Below are 16,123 nucleotides of genomic sequence, written 5' to 3' on the forward strand. Positions count from 1 at the left end.
GATCGCACTATATCCATCAGAGCCACTGCATTCTCCACCTACATCCACTCATTCATGCAGTCGTAGTTGAGCGCTTACTGTGTGCAGACCACTACTAAGAGCTTGGAAAGTACAGTTCGGCAACGGATGGAAACAATCCCTTAACACCGTAGTTGGTCATAGTAGCATGAGCACGTGAAATGTTATATTAACACATGGTTATAAAAGGTACGCCACTAAAAAATGGTGTCATTGAACTTTATTTCACCTGCAAGCCGCTGTAAGGCATGATGTAAAGCAGAGCTGGTGCTGCTTGAGGTCCAATTGGGCCAGGCAAATGATGTTTGTAGTGTAGGAGTGCCTTTCCTAGGTGAGACCACCAGTCGTAGCAGAAATAGCCAGCCATTCTGAGTACTTCAGCTGCCATCTTAGCCTTCTGCAGGGCCACTGCCTCAGGTGGATGGGGCTGAGGCAGGCTCCCTTGGGGCCAGCCGAGCCCCATTCTCACCCCTCTGCTTCGCAGGTGGGCTCTGCCCGTTGTCGGGGGCTTCCTCCTAGTCTAGTCCTGCTATGTTCTTAAAGACCTGGGGAAGAGTAAGGAAAAGTGGGAGGATCCCAAAAAGTAAATGCTCCCCTTTTATTTGCTGTCAACTCCCGTCACCGTATATTCAGAATCATCCTCTGCAAAATCAAGAATGAAGTCTTCCGGTAATGACTCTGGGGCTATCAGCGCTAACTGATCGTCGTAAGAACGGAGCGTCCACAACTTCTCCAATTCATAAAATTCTCGAGTCTGGGGGAGCATCAGATGTACCACCATTTTGCCTGTGAAGTACAAAAGAGAGATACAGGTGAGCAGTGAGGAAATGGTGACGCTTTATGCTGCTGTTCTCTCTTAAAGGGAGGAAGGAAAACCAGAAGAAAGGGGTAGAAAGCATTACCACTTCAGGCCATCCTCACTTAACTCTCCCCTGAAACCATTAGGGGAGTTGAGTTTTTCCACAGTAATTGGTGTACACAGGTTTTATCCTTAAAGTCACTGTAATAATGGAAGCAAAGACAGGCTTCTGCACATTTCTCAATAGATTTAAGGCACTGAAAGGTTATTTAGCAGATGTTAATATACTATACTCAATACTCTATCATAATAAAACCTAAAAACACCTCGGTCAAATTGGCACTAAGCGGTTGTGTGTTAAATAAACTGTTTTTTACGTTTTTTCAAAGCAGTGTTGCAGTGAGACCCATGATGTGTCCATGCAGTGTTAAGAGCTACTGATGGAGCACTGGTGCCTCTCTTCCAGCTTTATTCACTGAAGTCCTGAATGTCTCTCGGGGAGGGCACCTGACTTGGGTATATGGGGAAAGGCTATGCAGAGTTGCCCTTGGAGGGGTTACACTTCAGTGGCAGAAGCAAACCTATTCCACATGGCAAGAAAGAAAGGGCCGAGCTGTCAGTACTAGGTGCCAGTCCCGACTCTGCCCCGGCCTCCTGTATGACCTTAGATATAGTGCTTACACTTGTCTGTACTTCTGTTTCATCATCAGATCGGAAACAGTCCCTGTGCCACAAGGGTCTCACAGTTTAGGGGAAGGGAGAACTGGTATATTTATCCTCATTTTTACAGATGAGGAAACTGAGGCACCAGAGAAGATAAGTGACTTACCCAAGGTCACATGGCAGACAAGTGAGGGAATTTGGTATTAGACATGAGATCTCCCAAATCATCAGGTAAAATGCAGTTTGGTTAATCAACTAATTATTCATTCATTCAATCATATTTATTGAGCACTTTGTGCAGAGCACTGTACTAAGCGCTTGGAATGTACCATTCAGCAACAGAAAAACAATCCCTGCCCACTAACGGGCTCACAGTCTAAAAGGGGGAGACAGACAGCAAAACAAAACAAGTAGTCAGGTATCAATACCATCACAATAAACAGAATCATATGTACATAGCATTAATAAAATAGAGTAATAAATAACATATACAAATATACACAAGTGCTGTGGGGAGGGGAGGAGGGAAAGGGAGGGAAATGTGGACTAGACACTTCCTTTCTTTCTCTCCCCTTTCTTTGCCCCTGCCACCCCACTTGGACCATGAGCCACTGTGAGTCATAGAGGGCTAATCTGACTGTTTAGTCCAGTGTTCTGTACATATTGAGCACTAAAAAAAAGACAGATAATGATGCATTTACTCAACACTAAAGTGCTATGCAGCTGCTGAGGCGGCACCAACAGGAAAAGGATGGGGGAGAGGGGGGAATTCATTGGCTACCCATTTTGAATAAAGCTTTACCATTTAATTCTAACTCTAACTTCTGGAGGGGAGAGATTCAAAGTGGCCAATCAGACTTTTTCCATATTAACAAACAGCATTTGCCCTTTGTGCATATAAAGTGCAATGTTTACTTCATGCTGTTCCTCTCAAATGGCTCAACCTTAGGTTTTGGGGGAGGGAGTAGGTTACCGACCACAAAGGTAAAGGAAAAACAAAATGCACGCTCAGTTCCATTCGGCAGGATCAGCATGACAAGTGGTCATTCCCTCTAATGAAGCTGAAGCACATGATGTTCACGGCTGCTCTACTTAAATTCTTTCAGGTTAAAAAAACCCCAAAAAACAGACTTCAAAATCACCCCCCAGAATTAGTGTTGAAAGTTGTGATCTGAAACTGCCAATGTGAAACTGCCAACAGGCCGACTTAATGTCTAAGGCCAGATGACAGTCTCCACATTCACCGCCACCGGCAACCAGGATCAAAAGAAGCCTACTGTCTAGCCCCTCTGAAAACAGAACGTCTAAGTCTCGCCCCCGTTGGGGAGTGGTGTCTTCGGTCAGCTGCAGCCACCTCTACAACAGCTGCCGCAGTTATCGCACATGCAAAACATACCAAAATCGATACACAGCCAGTCTTCTGTGCTCTTCCCTTCGATGAGAACATGAGGCTCACTTGGGCATTTCAGCTGCTTGTACTGAAAAAAAAAAAAAGTGTGAAAGTAACAGAGGCAGTCTCTGAGAAATGGTGCTGATGTTTCTATATTTACAACGTGTGGCTTTTTAATGGGGTGGCTTTGATTTTAACCTCCTTTAGGGCCCTACTCTTGCAGGACCCAGGAGCCACAGGGAAATGGGGGAAAACATTTAAAAGGCGTGGCGGGAGACGAGAGTTACCAGGGAGAGGCAACATCTCCACTTTACTTTTAATCCAGAAGAAAATGAGCTATCCTATTGTGGAAACTGATGCCCACATCCATCAATGTAGCTCTATTACTTGCCTGCAACTGATTACACGATTGTGTAGTATTGGTTAAAACAACAGCCAACCTTGGATCAGGAGCCACATCCTCATTTGTAACATTACTCCTACTCCCTTCTCTGTCAGTTTTGTCAGGTTTGGGTTTCATTAATTGGTAGTACTTACTGAACACCTCCCGTGTGCACAGTAGCGCTGAAGAGAGCACAAGAGGAGAAATGATTCCAAACGTTTAGGAGAGACCACTTTCCTAACAACATAATCCTGCCTGGACAGAGCACAGCCCAGTGTTGGAATAAATGTTTTTGCCCACACTGGGGGTTAGGGGGAGAGCTCTTCAGGAACACAACCCTGCTGTTACAGGAGAACTGACAACCAACTTTCCTGAACGAATGTGGGCCAGATGCTAATAAATGGAAGCTGATAGCTTTGGCCAGTCCCAATTGAGAAAGTCCCCAAAGGCAGAGACATACTGCCCGTGCTTGCTTTAGAAAAACACTGAAGAGAATTTTCCCGCATTTCCTGCCAATTTAAACCAAGACTGCAGTTTACCATTTACCAGGGGAAGCAGCATGGCTCAGTGGAAAGAGCCTGGGCTTCGGAGTCAGAGGTCATGAATTCGACTCCCAGCTCTGCCACTTGTCAGCTGTGTGACTGTGGGCAAGTCACAACTTCTCTGTGCCTCAATTACCTCATCTGTAAAATGGGGATTAACTGTGAGCCTCACGTGGGACGACCTGATTACGCTGTATCTCCCCCAGCGCTTAGAACAGTGCTCTGCACATAGTAAGCGCTTAACAAATACCAACATTATTATTATTACCATTCAGAGAGCAGCATGGCCTAATGGAAAGAGCACAGGCCTGGGAGTCAGAGGACCTGGGTTCTAATTCCAATTCAGTCACTTGTCTGCCATGTGACCTTGGCCAAGTGACTGCAGTCAGAGGATGGCGCTCCCAGGGCAAGCAGGGTGACGGCAGGTGGTGGGGCCTGGGGCCCAACTGCCAGCTTAGGCAAAATGCTGCACTCGCAGAAGAATCTCTTATTGTCAAGTTGTGGCCCTTTCATGCTGAACGTGCCAGAGTACTAGTATCAAGTCAGGAGACAGCTAAATCCCTTAGCCCTCTCTCCTTCCCTCCCTGGCTGCCATCTTCAGTCACTCATCTCTAATGTCCCCTGTCTCCAACATGGCCAATCAATCGTATTTACTGAGCGCTTACTGTGTGCAGTACTAAGCGCTTGGGAGAGTACGATGAAACAGAGTGGGCAGACATTTCCTGCCCACCACGAGCTTACAGTCTAGACAGGGAGACAGGCATTAATATAAATTAATTGCAGATATGTATATAAGTGCTGTGGGGCTGAGGGGCAGGGGGTGAATACATCAGGGTAACACAGAAGGGAGTGGGAGAAGAGGATATGAGGGCTTAGGGAAGGCCTCTTGGATGAGATATGCCTTCGGTAAGACTTTAAAGGTGGGGAAGTAATTGTCAGTTGGACACGAAGAGGGAGGGCATTCCAGGCCAGGGACATCAGGTGGGTGAGTGGTCGGCGGCGAGATAGATGAGAATGAGGTAGAGTGAATAGGATGGCAGCAGAGCGAAATGTGCGGGCTGGGTTGTAGTAGGACAGCAGTGAGGTGAGTAAGAGAGGACAAGGTGACTGGAGTGCTTTAAAGCCCAAGGTAAAGAGTTTCTGATTGATGCGGAGCTGCAGGTACTTGAGGGGTGGGCAAACATGGACTGCGTGTTTTTGTAGAAACATCATCGGGGCAGCAGAGTGAAGAATAGCCTCCAGTGGAGAGAGATAGGAGGCAGGGAGGTCAGCAAGGAGGCTGATGCAGTAATCACGGCTGGACAGAATAAATGCTTGGATTAACACGGAAGCAGTTAGCTGGAGAGGAAAGGGCAGATTTTAGCGATGTTGTGAAGGTTGACCTGACAGAGATGAGTCGCAGATAACAATGCCAAGGTTACGGGCTTGTGACTTAGGAAGGATGGTGGTGCTGTCTACAGAGGGAGGACACCTTTGCTGGATCCCACTGTGCCATTCAGCCGTCATCCCATCTCTCTCCTCCCACTCCTAGCCTAACTCCCTTCAACAGGTCTAAGCTCCCACTGCTGCTATTTCCACTCCTACAACTCTCTCCTAGACTCTCCACCATCTATCTAGTTTTTGCCCCTCCTACTCCATTGAGATGGCTGTCTCCAAGGTCACTTAATGACCTCCTCCTTGCTTAATCTAAAGAACTCTTATCCATCCTAATCCTCTCGGCTGCCTTCAACACTGTAGATCAGCCCCTTCATCTGCAAGCCCTATGTAGACAAAGTTTCTCATACATTTCTCTCTGGTTCTTCTCTTTCATCTCTTCTGAGTCTTTCGCTGACCCTTCCTCTGCCTACCACCCATCAAGGCTCTGGAGAGCTCATTCGCTCCCACGACTTCAACCTCTCTGATCTCTGTGGCATCACAACAGAGCTACATATCCCCCTTGTGGAGCCTGACACTAGCCCTAACCTCTCTTTGTTGCAATCTCGCATTTTCTCACACCCCTGGGACCATTTCTACTCATATGTCCTGCTAATTCAACTCAACGAGTCCAATACTCAACTCATCTTTGCCACCCCCAAATCCTCTCCTTTACCTAACTTCCCCAGATTGAATCTGCCTCCAAAACCTGCTGGTTCTTGCTCCACAACCTTCTCTCCATCCAAACGGCAACTACTCCGGCCTAGGGTGCTGATGTAATTGTTTCCAGGCTCCCTTCTCTAGTCCACACTTCATTTTGCTGCCTGGATAATTTTGCTGAAATACTGCTCCGCACACACAGCTCTCCACAATGGAAAAATCTCCAATGGCTGCCCATTCCCCTCCACATCAAGCAGAAACTTCTGCTCATTGACTTTTAGGCACTCAATCCTCTCTGTCCCTCCTACTTATTCAATCTTTTCCCCACTTCAGATGAGCTTAGCCCTTACTCCCCAAAGCTCATATACTTGCTAACGCCTCATTTTGACCTCTCCCACCATCAGCTTCCTGTGCATGCACAAACATGCACAACTCCGCCACTCCCACCTGGAAGTCCCTTCCCCTTCACATCTGACAGATCACTGTTCTCCCCGTCTTCACAGCACTTCTGAAATTACATTGTCTTAAGGAGATCTTCCCCCATTGACTTCTCACCTCCCCCTCTCGATTGATCAAGCTTATGTCACCTAGGCACTTAAGTAATCACCATCCCTGGACATATTTTTATACTCTTCCTTCCTACCTGAAGGGTATTTTAGTGTCTCCCCATCTGGTTGATAAACTTCTTGAGGGCAGGGATCATGTCTCCTGGGAAAGCAGCATGGCCTGGGAGCCAAAAGACCTGAGTTCTAATCCTTTCTTCATCACTTGCCTGCTGTGTGACCTTGGGCAAGTCACTTAATTTCTCTGTCTCAATTTCCTCATCTGTAAAATGGGGATTTGATACTTATTCTCCCTATTTAAGACTGTGAACCCCAAGTGGGACGGGGCGCTGTCCAACCCGATTGTACTATATTTATCCCAGCACTTACTCCAGTGCTTAACAAAATCCCCAGTTACTATATTACTAACTTTACTGTACTTTCCCCAAGCTCTTAGTGCAGTACTCTGTACACAATAGGCATGAATATGACCATTTGATTGGCTAAAGGTCCCCATAATAGAAATAAGACACCCTTACCACTTTGACTAGGTAGTTGGCCATAGCATGCAGGTGCCTGGTGGAGGATCCGCTCACGACTAGGAAGTAATCTGTGTATTTCATTTCTGGAGGAACTTGGATCACACAAATATCTTTTGCATTTTCTTGCCTCAGGAGTGATACAACCATATCAATGTCAAATTTGGGATCGGTGTGACCTGAAATGCAACCAGCCTTCAGTTAGTACAGTCACATGGGGACAGAGAGAGAAGGGAGAGAGTTTGGAGAAGGGGGAGCAGGCTGGGCTGTCGGTCTAAGCCGGTAGAGACGGTCAAGCCCAGCACACTAGGGCTGATTGGAGGGGACAGGTTACCCTAAGATTTCCTCGTGGTATCATGATGCACAGAACCTGAGCGGGAGTAACTGGAGATTGCTTTGGGGCACCCTGTCTAATACAATCCTCAGAGACTAGAATTAACCAGAACTGAGATATTGATTTTACAATAGAGCAAAGAGAAAGCTCATTTTCTGTTTTGATTTTCTGTTAGGGGTGTCAGGGGTTCTACAAAAGCCTTGAAGCTAGCAGACGAGAGAAGCAGCGAGGCTTAGTGTAAAGAACATGGGCTTGGGAGTCAGAGGACGTGGGTTCTAATCCCAGCTCTGCCACTTGTTTGCTCTGTGACCTTGGGTGAGCCATTTAACTTCTCTGTGCCTCAGTTACCTCATTTGTAAAATGGAGATTAAGACTGTGAGCCCCACGTGGAACAACCTGATTACCTTGTATCTATTCCAGCGCTTAGAATAGTACTTGGCACCCAGTGTTTAACAAATACCATAATTATTATTATTATTAGACAAGCTGTAGCACCAGTACCATTAAGTGGACCACAATACAATTCATGTTTTTCGCTCTCCCCAATTCTTTCACGGAATAGCATCGAGAGCCTACCATGTCCAGCAAAGCACCGAATCCGTGTGCCCCACGATACGGCCATACCACCTTCCTCAACGACGTGGCTGTGTCACTGGGCATGTTTCCCGTAGACTTACATGCAATTAGTTAAGCTTTGCTCCAGGGCGGCCGAGGCCCGACTAACAAGCCTTACCGAAGAGATGGGTAAGACTGCAGACCCCTCTGTGCCCTCTCACCTGATTCACCTAGAACCTTTCCTGTCCCTCATGCACTTCCAACCCCCAGGGATTTTGTTACAGCAATGAGGACACCCAGGAAATGCCAGTCAGCAGGAAGAGGGGCAATAAAGTGTCACTAGGTTCCCCTTGAGATCATCTTGATAACTGGACACCTGGGTCCTTGCCCCTCCTCCTTGCCCCCAGGGGTGAGGAGCTGGCTGCCACCTTCCCATCCAGCCCTTGCACGCTCCCCAGGAAAGACAGCCCCTAGGGCTCTACTCCAGAGCTTAGCCACAGTAGAGGACAGCAGAGCTCAGGGGCAGCCGCCACACTGGTCTAGGTCCTTGTCATAGTCCGACTTGACGTCTGAATCGGCTTCTTCGCCGACCTCTCTATCTCATCTCTCCCCTTTCCAGTCTGCACTTCACTTTGCTGCCACAATAATCTTTCTATATCATTTGGAGTATGTCTGCTCACTCCTGAAAAACCTCAAATGGTTTCCCAATCCATTCCACATCAAGCAGAAACCCCTGTCTACTGGCTTTAAGGCACTCAAGTAGCACTCTCCTTCTCCTATCTACTCTCTTCTCTCATTACATCCCAACCTGCACACTGTTTCCCTCAGGTCAACCTACTCCCTGCCTAGATCTTTTTTTTTTTAAATGATCTGTTGAGCGCTTACTAGGTGCCAGGACTGTCCTAAGCATTGAGGTATTTAGATACAAGCCAATCGGTTGCATACAGTCCATGTCTCACATGGGGCTCACAGTCTTAATTCCCATTTTACAAACGAGGTAACTGAGCCACAGAAGTAACTCGCCTAAGGTCATATAGTAAACGTGGCATAGCCGACACCAGAACCTAGGTCTCTGATTCCCAATCTCGTGCTCTTTCCACTAGGCCAAGCTGCCTCTCATCTCTCCTGTCCCCCAACCACTTCCTCACATCATCACTGCTGCCTGGAACAACCTCCTTTACATCCAGCAGACCACTGCTCTCCCTGTCTTCAAGGCCCTTCCAAAATGACATCTCCTCCAGGAGGTCTTTCCTGATTACTCATCTCCACACCCAATTAACTCCCACTGCAGTTGGCACTTCAGCACTTTTGCATCACCTCAGCCCTTGGGTATTCTTTTCCCCTATCCTGCTGCACTTTAGGAACATAACATATAATGATCTTCTATTGCTTCTTTCTACCTGTAATTTACTTTAGTATCTATTATTGCTATCATTATTATTAGTTCTAAGCTCCTTGAGGGCAGAGAGCCTATCTCCTGGTTCTAATCGACTCTTCCAAGCATTTGGTACTGTGCTCTGCAGAGAGCAAACACTCCAAAAATATTGTTGATTGATTGCCCCATCCACCCTGACTCATTATGTGCCTACTATCTCTGCCTTGCAACACCAAAGCAGAGAAACCAGACTGCAAGTTATTGAATGATAAATGGTATGGTGGAGCCAGGGTGAGGGGAGGTGCAGCCATTCCTGTAACTTTGGAGACATGTGAGCTACTAATGTCGAACAGGTCTCCAGACTGTGGGGACTGTGAATCTGAGTATACTCGTACTGAGACTGCAAGGGAAGACTACAATAAAGAATAAATAAGATCTGGTCTTTGGCTCTCAGGGAGCTGACAACCTAAAATGGGGGGCTGGGAAGTTGATATCGGCCCATGGAGAAAGACTGGATCAAGACAAAATAAGGTAAGGACACAAGGACAATGACCATGGCAACCTAGAGCTCCAGGACACTGCAGTTGAACGGACCAGTTTTAGGCTTCTGCCCATCAATCAGTCCTATTTATTGAGTGTTTACTGTGTGCCGAGCCCTATATTATGCACTTGGAGGGTACAAGTTGGCTGACACGTTCCCACTCTCCCTTTCTCTTTCTTTTCCCTCCACTCCCCTTAGCCAACTGCTTATGTGGGACAGGGGCATCCTTAGGCACTGTTCAACCCTGCAGATAGCATTTAGGATTAGTAAGGTTGTTGACCTTCAGACTAAATTTATGGTGACAGACAATCCATGCTTTTCTCCCACTGCCACTCTGAAGAGGCACTGAAGCAGCACAAAGCAAAAGCAGAAACTCCTTTTTAACTCGGTGGGGAAAAGGATATGAAGTCACAGAATGATCCAGAGACACCCAAGGACATGAACGAAGGCCGTGTTACCACTACTTGGTGCCAACTGTAAATCCCACTTTACTGCTGCCATGTTACAGATATTCATGAGAGCCAGTACTGACCTAGGGAGAGTGTTTACCTCAGCTGGTTCAGAGGAAAGAGACCGTGAGTCCAGATCGAGACGTGATTTCGGAGCAAAGTCCCAGCAAAAAAAAGCCTTAAGAATCAGAATGATTCTTTTAATCTCTATTCAGGCATGAAGGGCACCTCTAAATGTCTTTGTGACTACAATTCATCTAGGTGAAAGAGTGCGAGACTGGGAGTCAGGAGAGCAATCACGGCTCTGCCACCTGCCTTTCGTGAGACCTTGGCTAAGTCAACTAATCTTTCTGTGCCTCATCTCTAAAGAGGGGGATAACCTACTTGTTCTCTCAACCTCTAACGTGTTCTCTCAATTTCTAAGACTGTGAGCCCTGCATCTGATCTGTTTGTCTCGTACTGACCCTAGCTTCCCCCACAGTGCTCAGCACACAGTAAGCGCTTAATACTTACCACCATCGGGATTATTAACAAGAAATTAAAGGCACTTAAAAGAAGACTCAGCCAGGTAAAGGATGGAGAACCTCACCTCCTACTTCTACCCCCAGCAGTAAGTAAAAATCGTCCTCGTAAAGAGTGCTGGGGGCCTAGCACCTCTAACACAGTGACAGCACAAAAGGGGACTGAGAGGCAAGATCAAGACCCTGCGGTCCCAGTGTCCAATAATTAATAATACTGTTAAGAGCTTACTGGGTGCCAAGTGCTGTTCTAAGCACTGGGATAGATACAAGCTCATCAGGTTGGACACACAAATACTGTGTTAAATAATAATAATACTTGTTAAACGCTTACTATGTGCCAAGCACTGTTCTAAGCACTGGCAAAGATACAAGTTCTTCAGGTCAGACACATACAAATACTGTGTGTTAAATAATAAAAATACTACTTAAGCGCTTACTATGTGCCAAGCACTGTTCTAAGCGCTGGGATAGATACATGTTCATTAGGTTGGACACATAGAAATATTGTGTGCTAATTAATAACAACAACAATGCTTAAGCACTTACTTTGTGCCGAGCACTGTGATAGATGCAAGTTCATCAAGTTGGAGGCTTAGCAATACTGTGTGTTAATAATAAAAACAATGCTGTTAAGCGCTCACTATGTACCAAACGCTGTTCTAAGTGCTGGGATAGATGCAAGTTCATCAGATTGGACACAAAGAAATACTGTGGTTAAATAATAATAATACTTGTTAAATGCTTACTATGTGCCAAGCATTGATCTAAGCGCTGGGATAGATACAGGTTCATCAGGTTAAACACATAGAAATACTGTGAGCTAATAACAACAATGCTTATTAAGCGCTTACTATAAGCAGCGTGGCTCAGCGGAAAGAGCCCGGGCTTTGGAGTCAGAGGTCGTGAGTTCGAATCCCAGCTCTGCCACTTGTCAGCTGTGTGACTGTGGGCAAGTCACTTCACTTCTCTGTGCCTCAGTGACCTCATCTGTAAAATGGGGATTAACAGTGAGCCTCTAGGTGAGACATCCTGATCACCTTGTATCTACCCCAGCGCTTAGAACAGTGCTCGGCACATAGTAAGCACTTAACAAATACCAACATATTGGAGAAGCAGCGTGGCTCAGTGGAAAGAGCATGGGCTTTGGAGTCAGGGCTCATGAGTTCGAATCCCAGCTCTGCCACTTGTCGGCTGTGTGACTGTGGGCAAGTCACTTAACTTCTCTGTGCCTCAGTTCCCTCATCTGTAAAATGGGGATTAAGACTGTGAGCCCCACGTGGGACAACCTGATTCCCCTGTCTACCCCAGCGCTTAGAACAGTGCTCGGCACATAGTAAGCGCTTAACAAATACCAACATTATTATTATTATTACCAAGCACTGTGATAGAGGCAAGTTCATCAGGTTGGACGCACAGAAATACTGTGTGTTAAATAATAATAAAAACAATGCTTAAGCGCTTACTATGTGCCAAGCACTGTTCTAAGCGCTGGGATAGGTCCAAGTTCATCAGGTTGGACACACAGAAATACTGTGCGTTATCCACTGGACCCACAGGACCAAAGGGGGGTCCTTCCCCTGCACCCCACGTCCCACCCACACCAGGTGGGGGAGAAGCTCCAGGGTGCCGGGGGCTGTGTCTCCCACATGCAATCAATCAATAGTATTTATTTTTTAATGGTATTACCTAATCGCTTACTACGGGGCAGGCACTATACTAAGCCCTGGGGGTGGATACAAGCAAACTGGGTTGGACACAGTCCCTGTCCCTTGTGGGGCTCACAGTCTCAATCTCCATGTTCCAGATGAAGTCACTGAGGCCCAGCGAAGGGGACACAGTCCCTGTCCCTTGTGGGGCTCACAGTCTCAATCTCCATGTTCCAGATGAAGTCACTGAGGCCCAGGGAAGGGACTTGCCCAGGGTCACTCAGCAGACAAGTAGCAGAGCCGGGAAGCGCTTAGTCCAGTGCTCCGCACACAGCGAGCGCTCAAAAAATACAACTGAATGAAGGAATGCCCTTCTGACTCCCAGGCCGGGGCTCTAGCCACTGCACCACACTGTTTCCTCACTGCCACGTCTGTTTATTAAGCATTGCTATGGGCAGAGCACTGTACTGAGCGGTGGGAGAGTCCACCCCCTCGCCCCTCCAGGGAATGAGCATTCCTCCCGGCCATTCATTCATTCAATCATCTTTACTGAGCACTTACTGTGTGCAAAGCACTGGACAAAGCCCTTGTAATGTACAATTAGGCAACAGATAGACACCATCCCTGCCCCACAGCGGGCTCATGGTCTCAACGGGGGAGACAGACAGCAAAACCAAACAAAAGTATTCAGGCATCAATACCACCAAAACAGATATATAGGAGAGAAGCAGCGTGGCTCAGTGGAAAGCGCCTGGGCTTTGGAGTCAGAGGTCATGGGTTCGAATCCAGACTCTGCCACTTGGCAGCTGTGTGACTGTGGGCAAGTCACTTCACTTCTCTGGGCCTCAGTTGCCTCATCTGTAAAATGGGGATTAACTGTGAGCCTCACGTGGGACAACCTGATTACCCTGTATCTACCCCAGCACTTAGAACAGTGCTCTGCACATAGTACGCGCTTAACAAACACCAACATTACTATTATATAGGATCATAGATATTTACATCATAGATGTATATCTCCTTGATTCTATTACTCTTGATGCTGATGTCTTGTTTTTGTTTTGTTCTGTTTGGCTTTGCTTTCTCCCCCATTTAGACTGTGAGCCCGTCACTGGGCAGGGATGGTCTCTATCTGTTGCCCAATTGCATATTCCAAGTGCTTAGTACAGTGCTCTGCACATAGCACTCAATAAATACTATCGAATGAAATACTATTGAATGAATTTATCTTGATACCTGTTGCCCAAATGTACATTCCAAGTGCTTCGTACAGTGCTCTGCACGTAGTAAGCGCTCAATAAATACTATCAAATGAAATACTATTGGTCATTCCAAGCGCTTAGTACAGTGCTCTGCCCACAGTAAATGCTCAATAAATACTATCGAATGAAATCCTATTGGACATTCCAAGCGCTTAGTACAGTGCTCTGCACATGGTAAGCACTCAATAAATACTATCGAATGAAATCCTATTGGACATTCCAAGCGCTTAGTACAGTGCTCTGCGTGTAGTAAGCGCTCAATAAACATGATTGAATGAATGAATATACACATCATTAGTAAAATAGAGTAATAAATAATATATACGGATAGGCACAAGTGCTGTGGGGAGGGGAAAGGGGTAGAGCAGAAGGAGGGAAAGGGAAGGCTCAGTGTGGGAAGGCCACCTGGAGGAGGTGAGCTCTCAGGAGGGCTTCGAAGAGGGGAAGAGAGCAGCATCAACAGAAATAGAATTAGAGATCTACATAGGTCATTAATATAAATAAACAGAATTAGAGATATGTATATATAGATCCAAGTGCTGTGGGGTGGGGGAGCGGAGGGAAAGGGAGGACTCAGTGTGGGAAGGCCTCCTGGAGGAGGTGAGTAGGGCTTTGAAGAGGGGAAGAAAGTAGCATCAAAAGAAATAGAATTAGAGATCTATATACATCATTAATATAAACAGAATTACAGATATGTACATATAGATCCAAGTGCTGTGGGGCGGGGGAGCAGCGGAAAAGGGAGAGCTCAGTGTGGGAAGGCCTCCTGGAGGAGGTGAGTAGGGCTTTGAAGAGAGTAGTATCAATAGAAATAGAATTAGAGACAGATTCACATCATTAATATAAATAAATAGAATTAGAGATATGTACACAGAGATCCAAGTGCTGTGGGGCGGCGGGGGGGGGTAGAGGAAAAGGGAGGGCTCATTATGGCAAGGCCTTCTGGAGGAGGTGAGTAGGGCTTTGAAGAGAATAGCATCAATAGAAATAGAATTAGAGATCTATACACATCAATAATATAAATAAATAGAATTACAAGTATGTACATAGAGATCCAAGTGCTGTGGAGCGGGGGAGCGGAGGGAAAGGGAGGACTCAGTGTGGGAAGGCCTCCTGGAGGAGGTGAGTAGGGCTTTGAAGAGGGGAAGAGAATTAGTTTGGAGGATGTGAGGAGGGAGGCCATTGGGCCTGGAGAGAAGGAGGCCCAGCGAGGAGGTGAGCGGCGGCAGAGGAGCGGAGCGAGCGGGCTGGGCTGGGCTGGAGGAGGACAGAAGGGAGGGGAGGTGGGAGGGGGAAAGGGGATGGACGGCTTTGCAGCCAAGAGTGAGGAGTGTCTGTTTCCCGCGGAGGTGGATGGGCAACCCCCGGGGGTCCCGAGCTCCTACCTGCAGGGTCCCGATGGGGGTTTGGCTGAGGGGGGACCGACCGGCCGTCGTCATGGAGGCCCCGCGCCGAGATGGCGCAGCGCGACCAGGAGAGAAGCCAGGGCGGCCGCGGCCCCTCCGGCCGCCCGCCGCGGCCCGAGACAGCCGCCCGGCAGCGGGGAGGGGGGCGGACACCGAGCGCCGGCCGCGGGAGGCCGAAGAGCCGGAGGAGGCCGGCGGAACATGGCGGCCTCAGGAGCCGCGCGCACGGCGCCATCTTCCCCCCCCCGCCCCGCGCGCGCGCGCGCCCCCGCCAGCCGCCCCCTCCCCCCTCCCGGCGAACGGGGCGCTCTCATTGGCTCCCAGGGATCGCCGCCCCGCGCCTCATTGGCTACGGCTTTGCCCTCGCGCCGCCTCGCGCGCCGACGCCTCCAGCGCGAGCCTGGACGGGCGCGAGCCGCCTGCCCCCTCCCTCTCCCCTCCTCCCCCCCCCCCCCAGGACCGCCATGCGACGGTCTCCTCCGCAGGACTGGAAGGGGGAGGGCCCTGTTCGCCACTTTATAATAATAACTAATAATAATAATGTTGGTATTTGTTAAGCGCTGGACGAGAAGCAGCGTGGCTCAGTGGAAAGAGCACGGGCTTTGGAGTCGGAGGTCATGAGTTCGAATCCCAGCTCTGCCACTTGTCGGCTGTGTGACTGTGGGCAAGTCACTTAACTTCTCTGGGCCTCAGTTACCTCATCTGTAAAATGGGGATTAAGACTGTGAACCCCACGTGGGACAACCTGATTCCCCTGTGTCTACCCCAGCGCTTAGAACAGTGCTCGGCACATAGTAAGCGCTTAACAAATACCAACATCATCAGATAGAGGGGCGTCAGGTGGTTCCCCGTGAGGCTCACAAGTCTTCATCCCCATTTTACAGATGAGGTCACTGGGGCCCAGAGAAGTGAATAATAATAATAATGTGGGTATTTGTTAAGCGCTTACTCTGTGCAGACCACCGTTGCAAGCGCTGGGGGAGATATAGGGTCATCAGGTTGTCCCAAGTGAGGCTCACAGTCTTCATCCCCATTTACAGATGAGGTCACTGAGGCACAGAAAAGTGAATAAAAATAATGTTGATA

General features: G+C 48.0%; 1 protein-coding gene across 1 annotated transcript; it reads right to left on the reverse strand.

Annotated features, from left to right (window-relative positions):
• Nucleotides 1–223: 223 nt before the first annotated feature.
• MALSU1 (mitochondrial assembly of ribosomal large subunit 1) lies at nucleotides 224–15,291 on the reverse strand. The gene is made up of 4 exons (XM_029070645.2): nucleotides 15,017–15,291; nucleotides 6,949–7,127; nucleotides 2,877–2,958; nucleotides 224–804 (listed from the first exon to the last, which is right to left on the reverse strand). Exons 1-4 carry the CDS (start codon nucleotides 15,270–15,272, stop codon nucleotides 617–619), a joined length of 705 nt encoding a protein of 234 aa, XP_028926478.1. The 5' UTR covers nucleotides 15,273–15,291; the 3' UTR covers nucleotides 224–616.
• Between the last annotated feature and the right edge of the window lie 832 nt (nucleotides 15,292–16,123).

This window comes from Ornithorhynchus anatinus, chromosome 8 (genome assembly GCF_004115215.2).
Source record: "Ornithorhynchus anatinus isolate Pmale09 chromosome 8, mOrnAna1.pri.v4, whole genome shotgun sequence".
NCBI lineage: Eukaryota > Metazoa > Chordata > Mammalia > Monotremata > Ornithorhynchidae > Ornithorhynchus > Ornithorhynchus anatinus.

What these genes read in the sequence shown, in the direction of transcription:
- MALSU1 (XM_029070645.2), bottom strand. Translation starts at nt 15,272, where the DNA reads ATGGCGCCGTGCGCGCGGCTCCTGAGGCCGCCATGTTCCGCCGGCCTC. An exon ending in CCCCCATCGGGACCCTGCAG is followed by an intron (nt 7,128 to 15,016) that starts GTAGGAGCTCGG and finishes GTTGCATTTCAG; the next exon opens with GTCACACCGATCCCAAATTT. An exon ending in CCAACTACCTAGTCAAAGTG is followed by an intron (nt 2,959 to 6,948) that starts GTAAGGGTGTCT and finishes TTTTTTTTTCAG; the next exon opens with TACAAGCAGCTGAAATGCCC.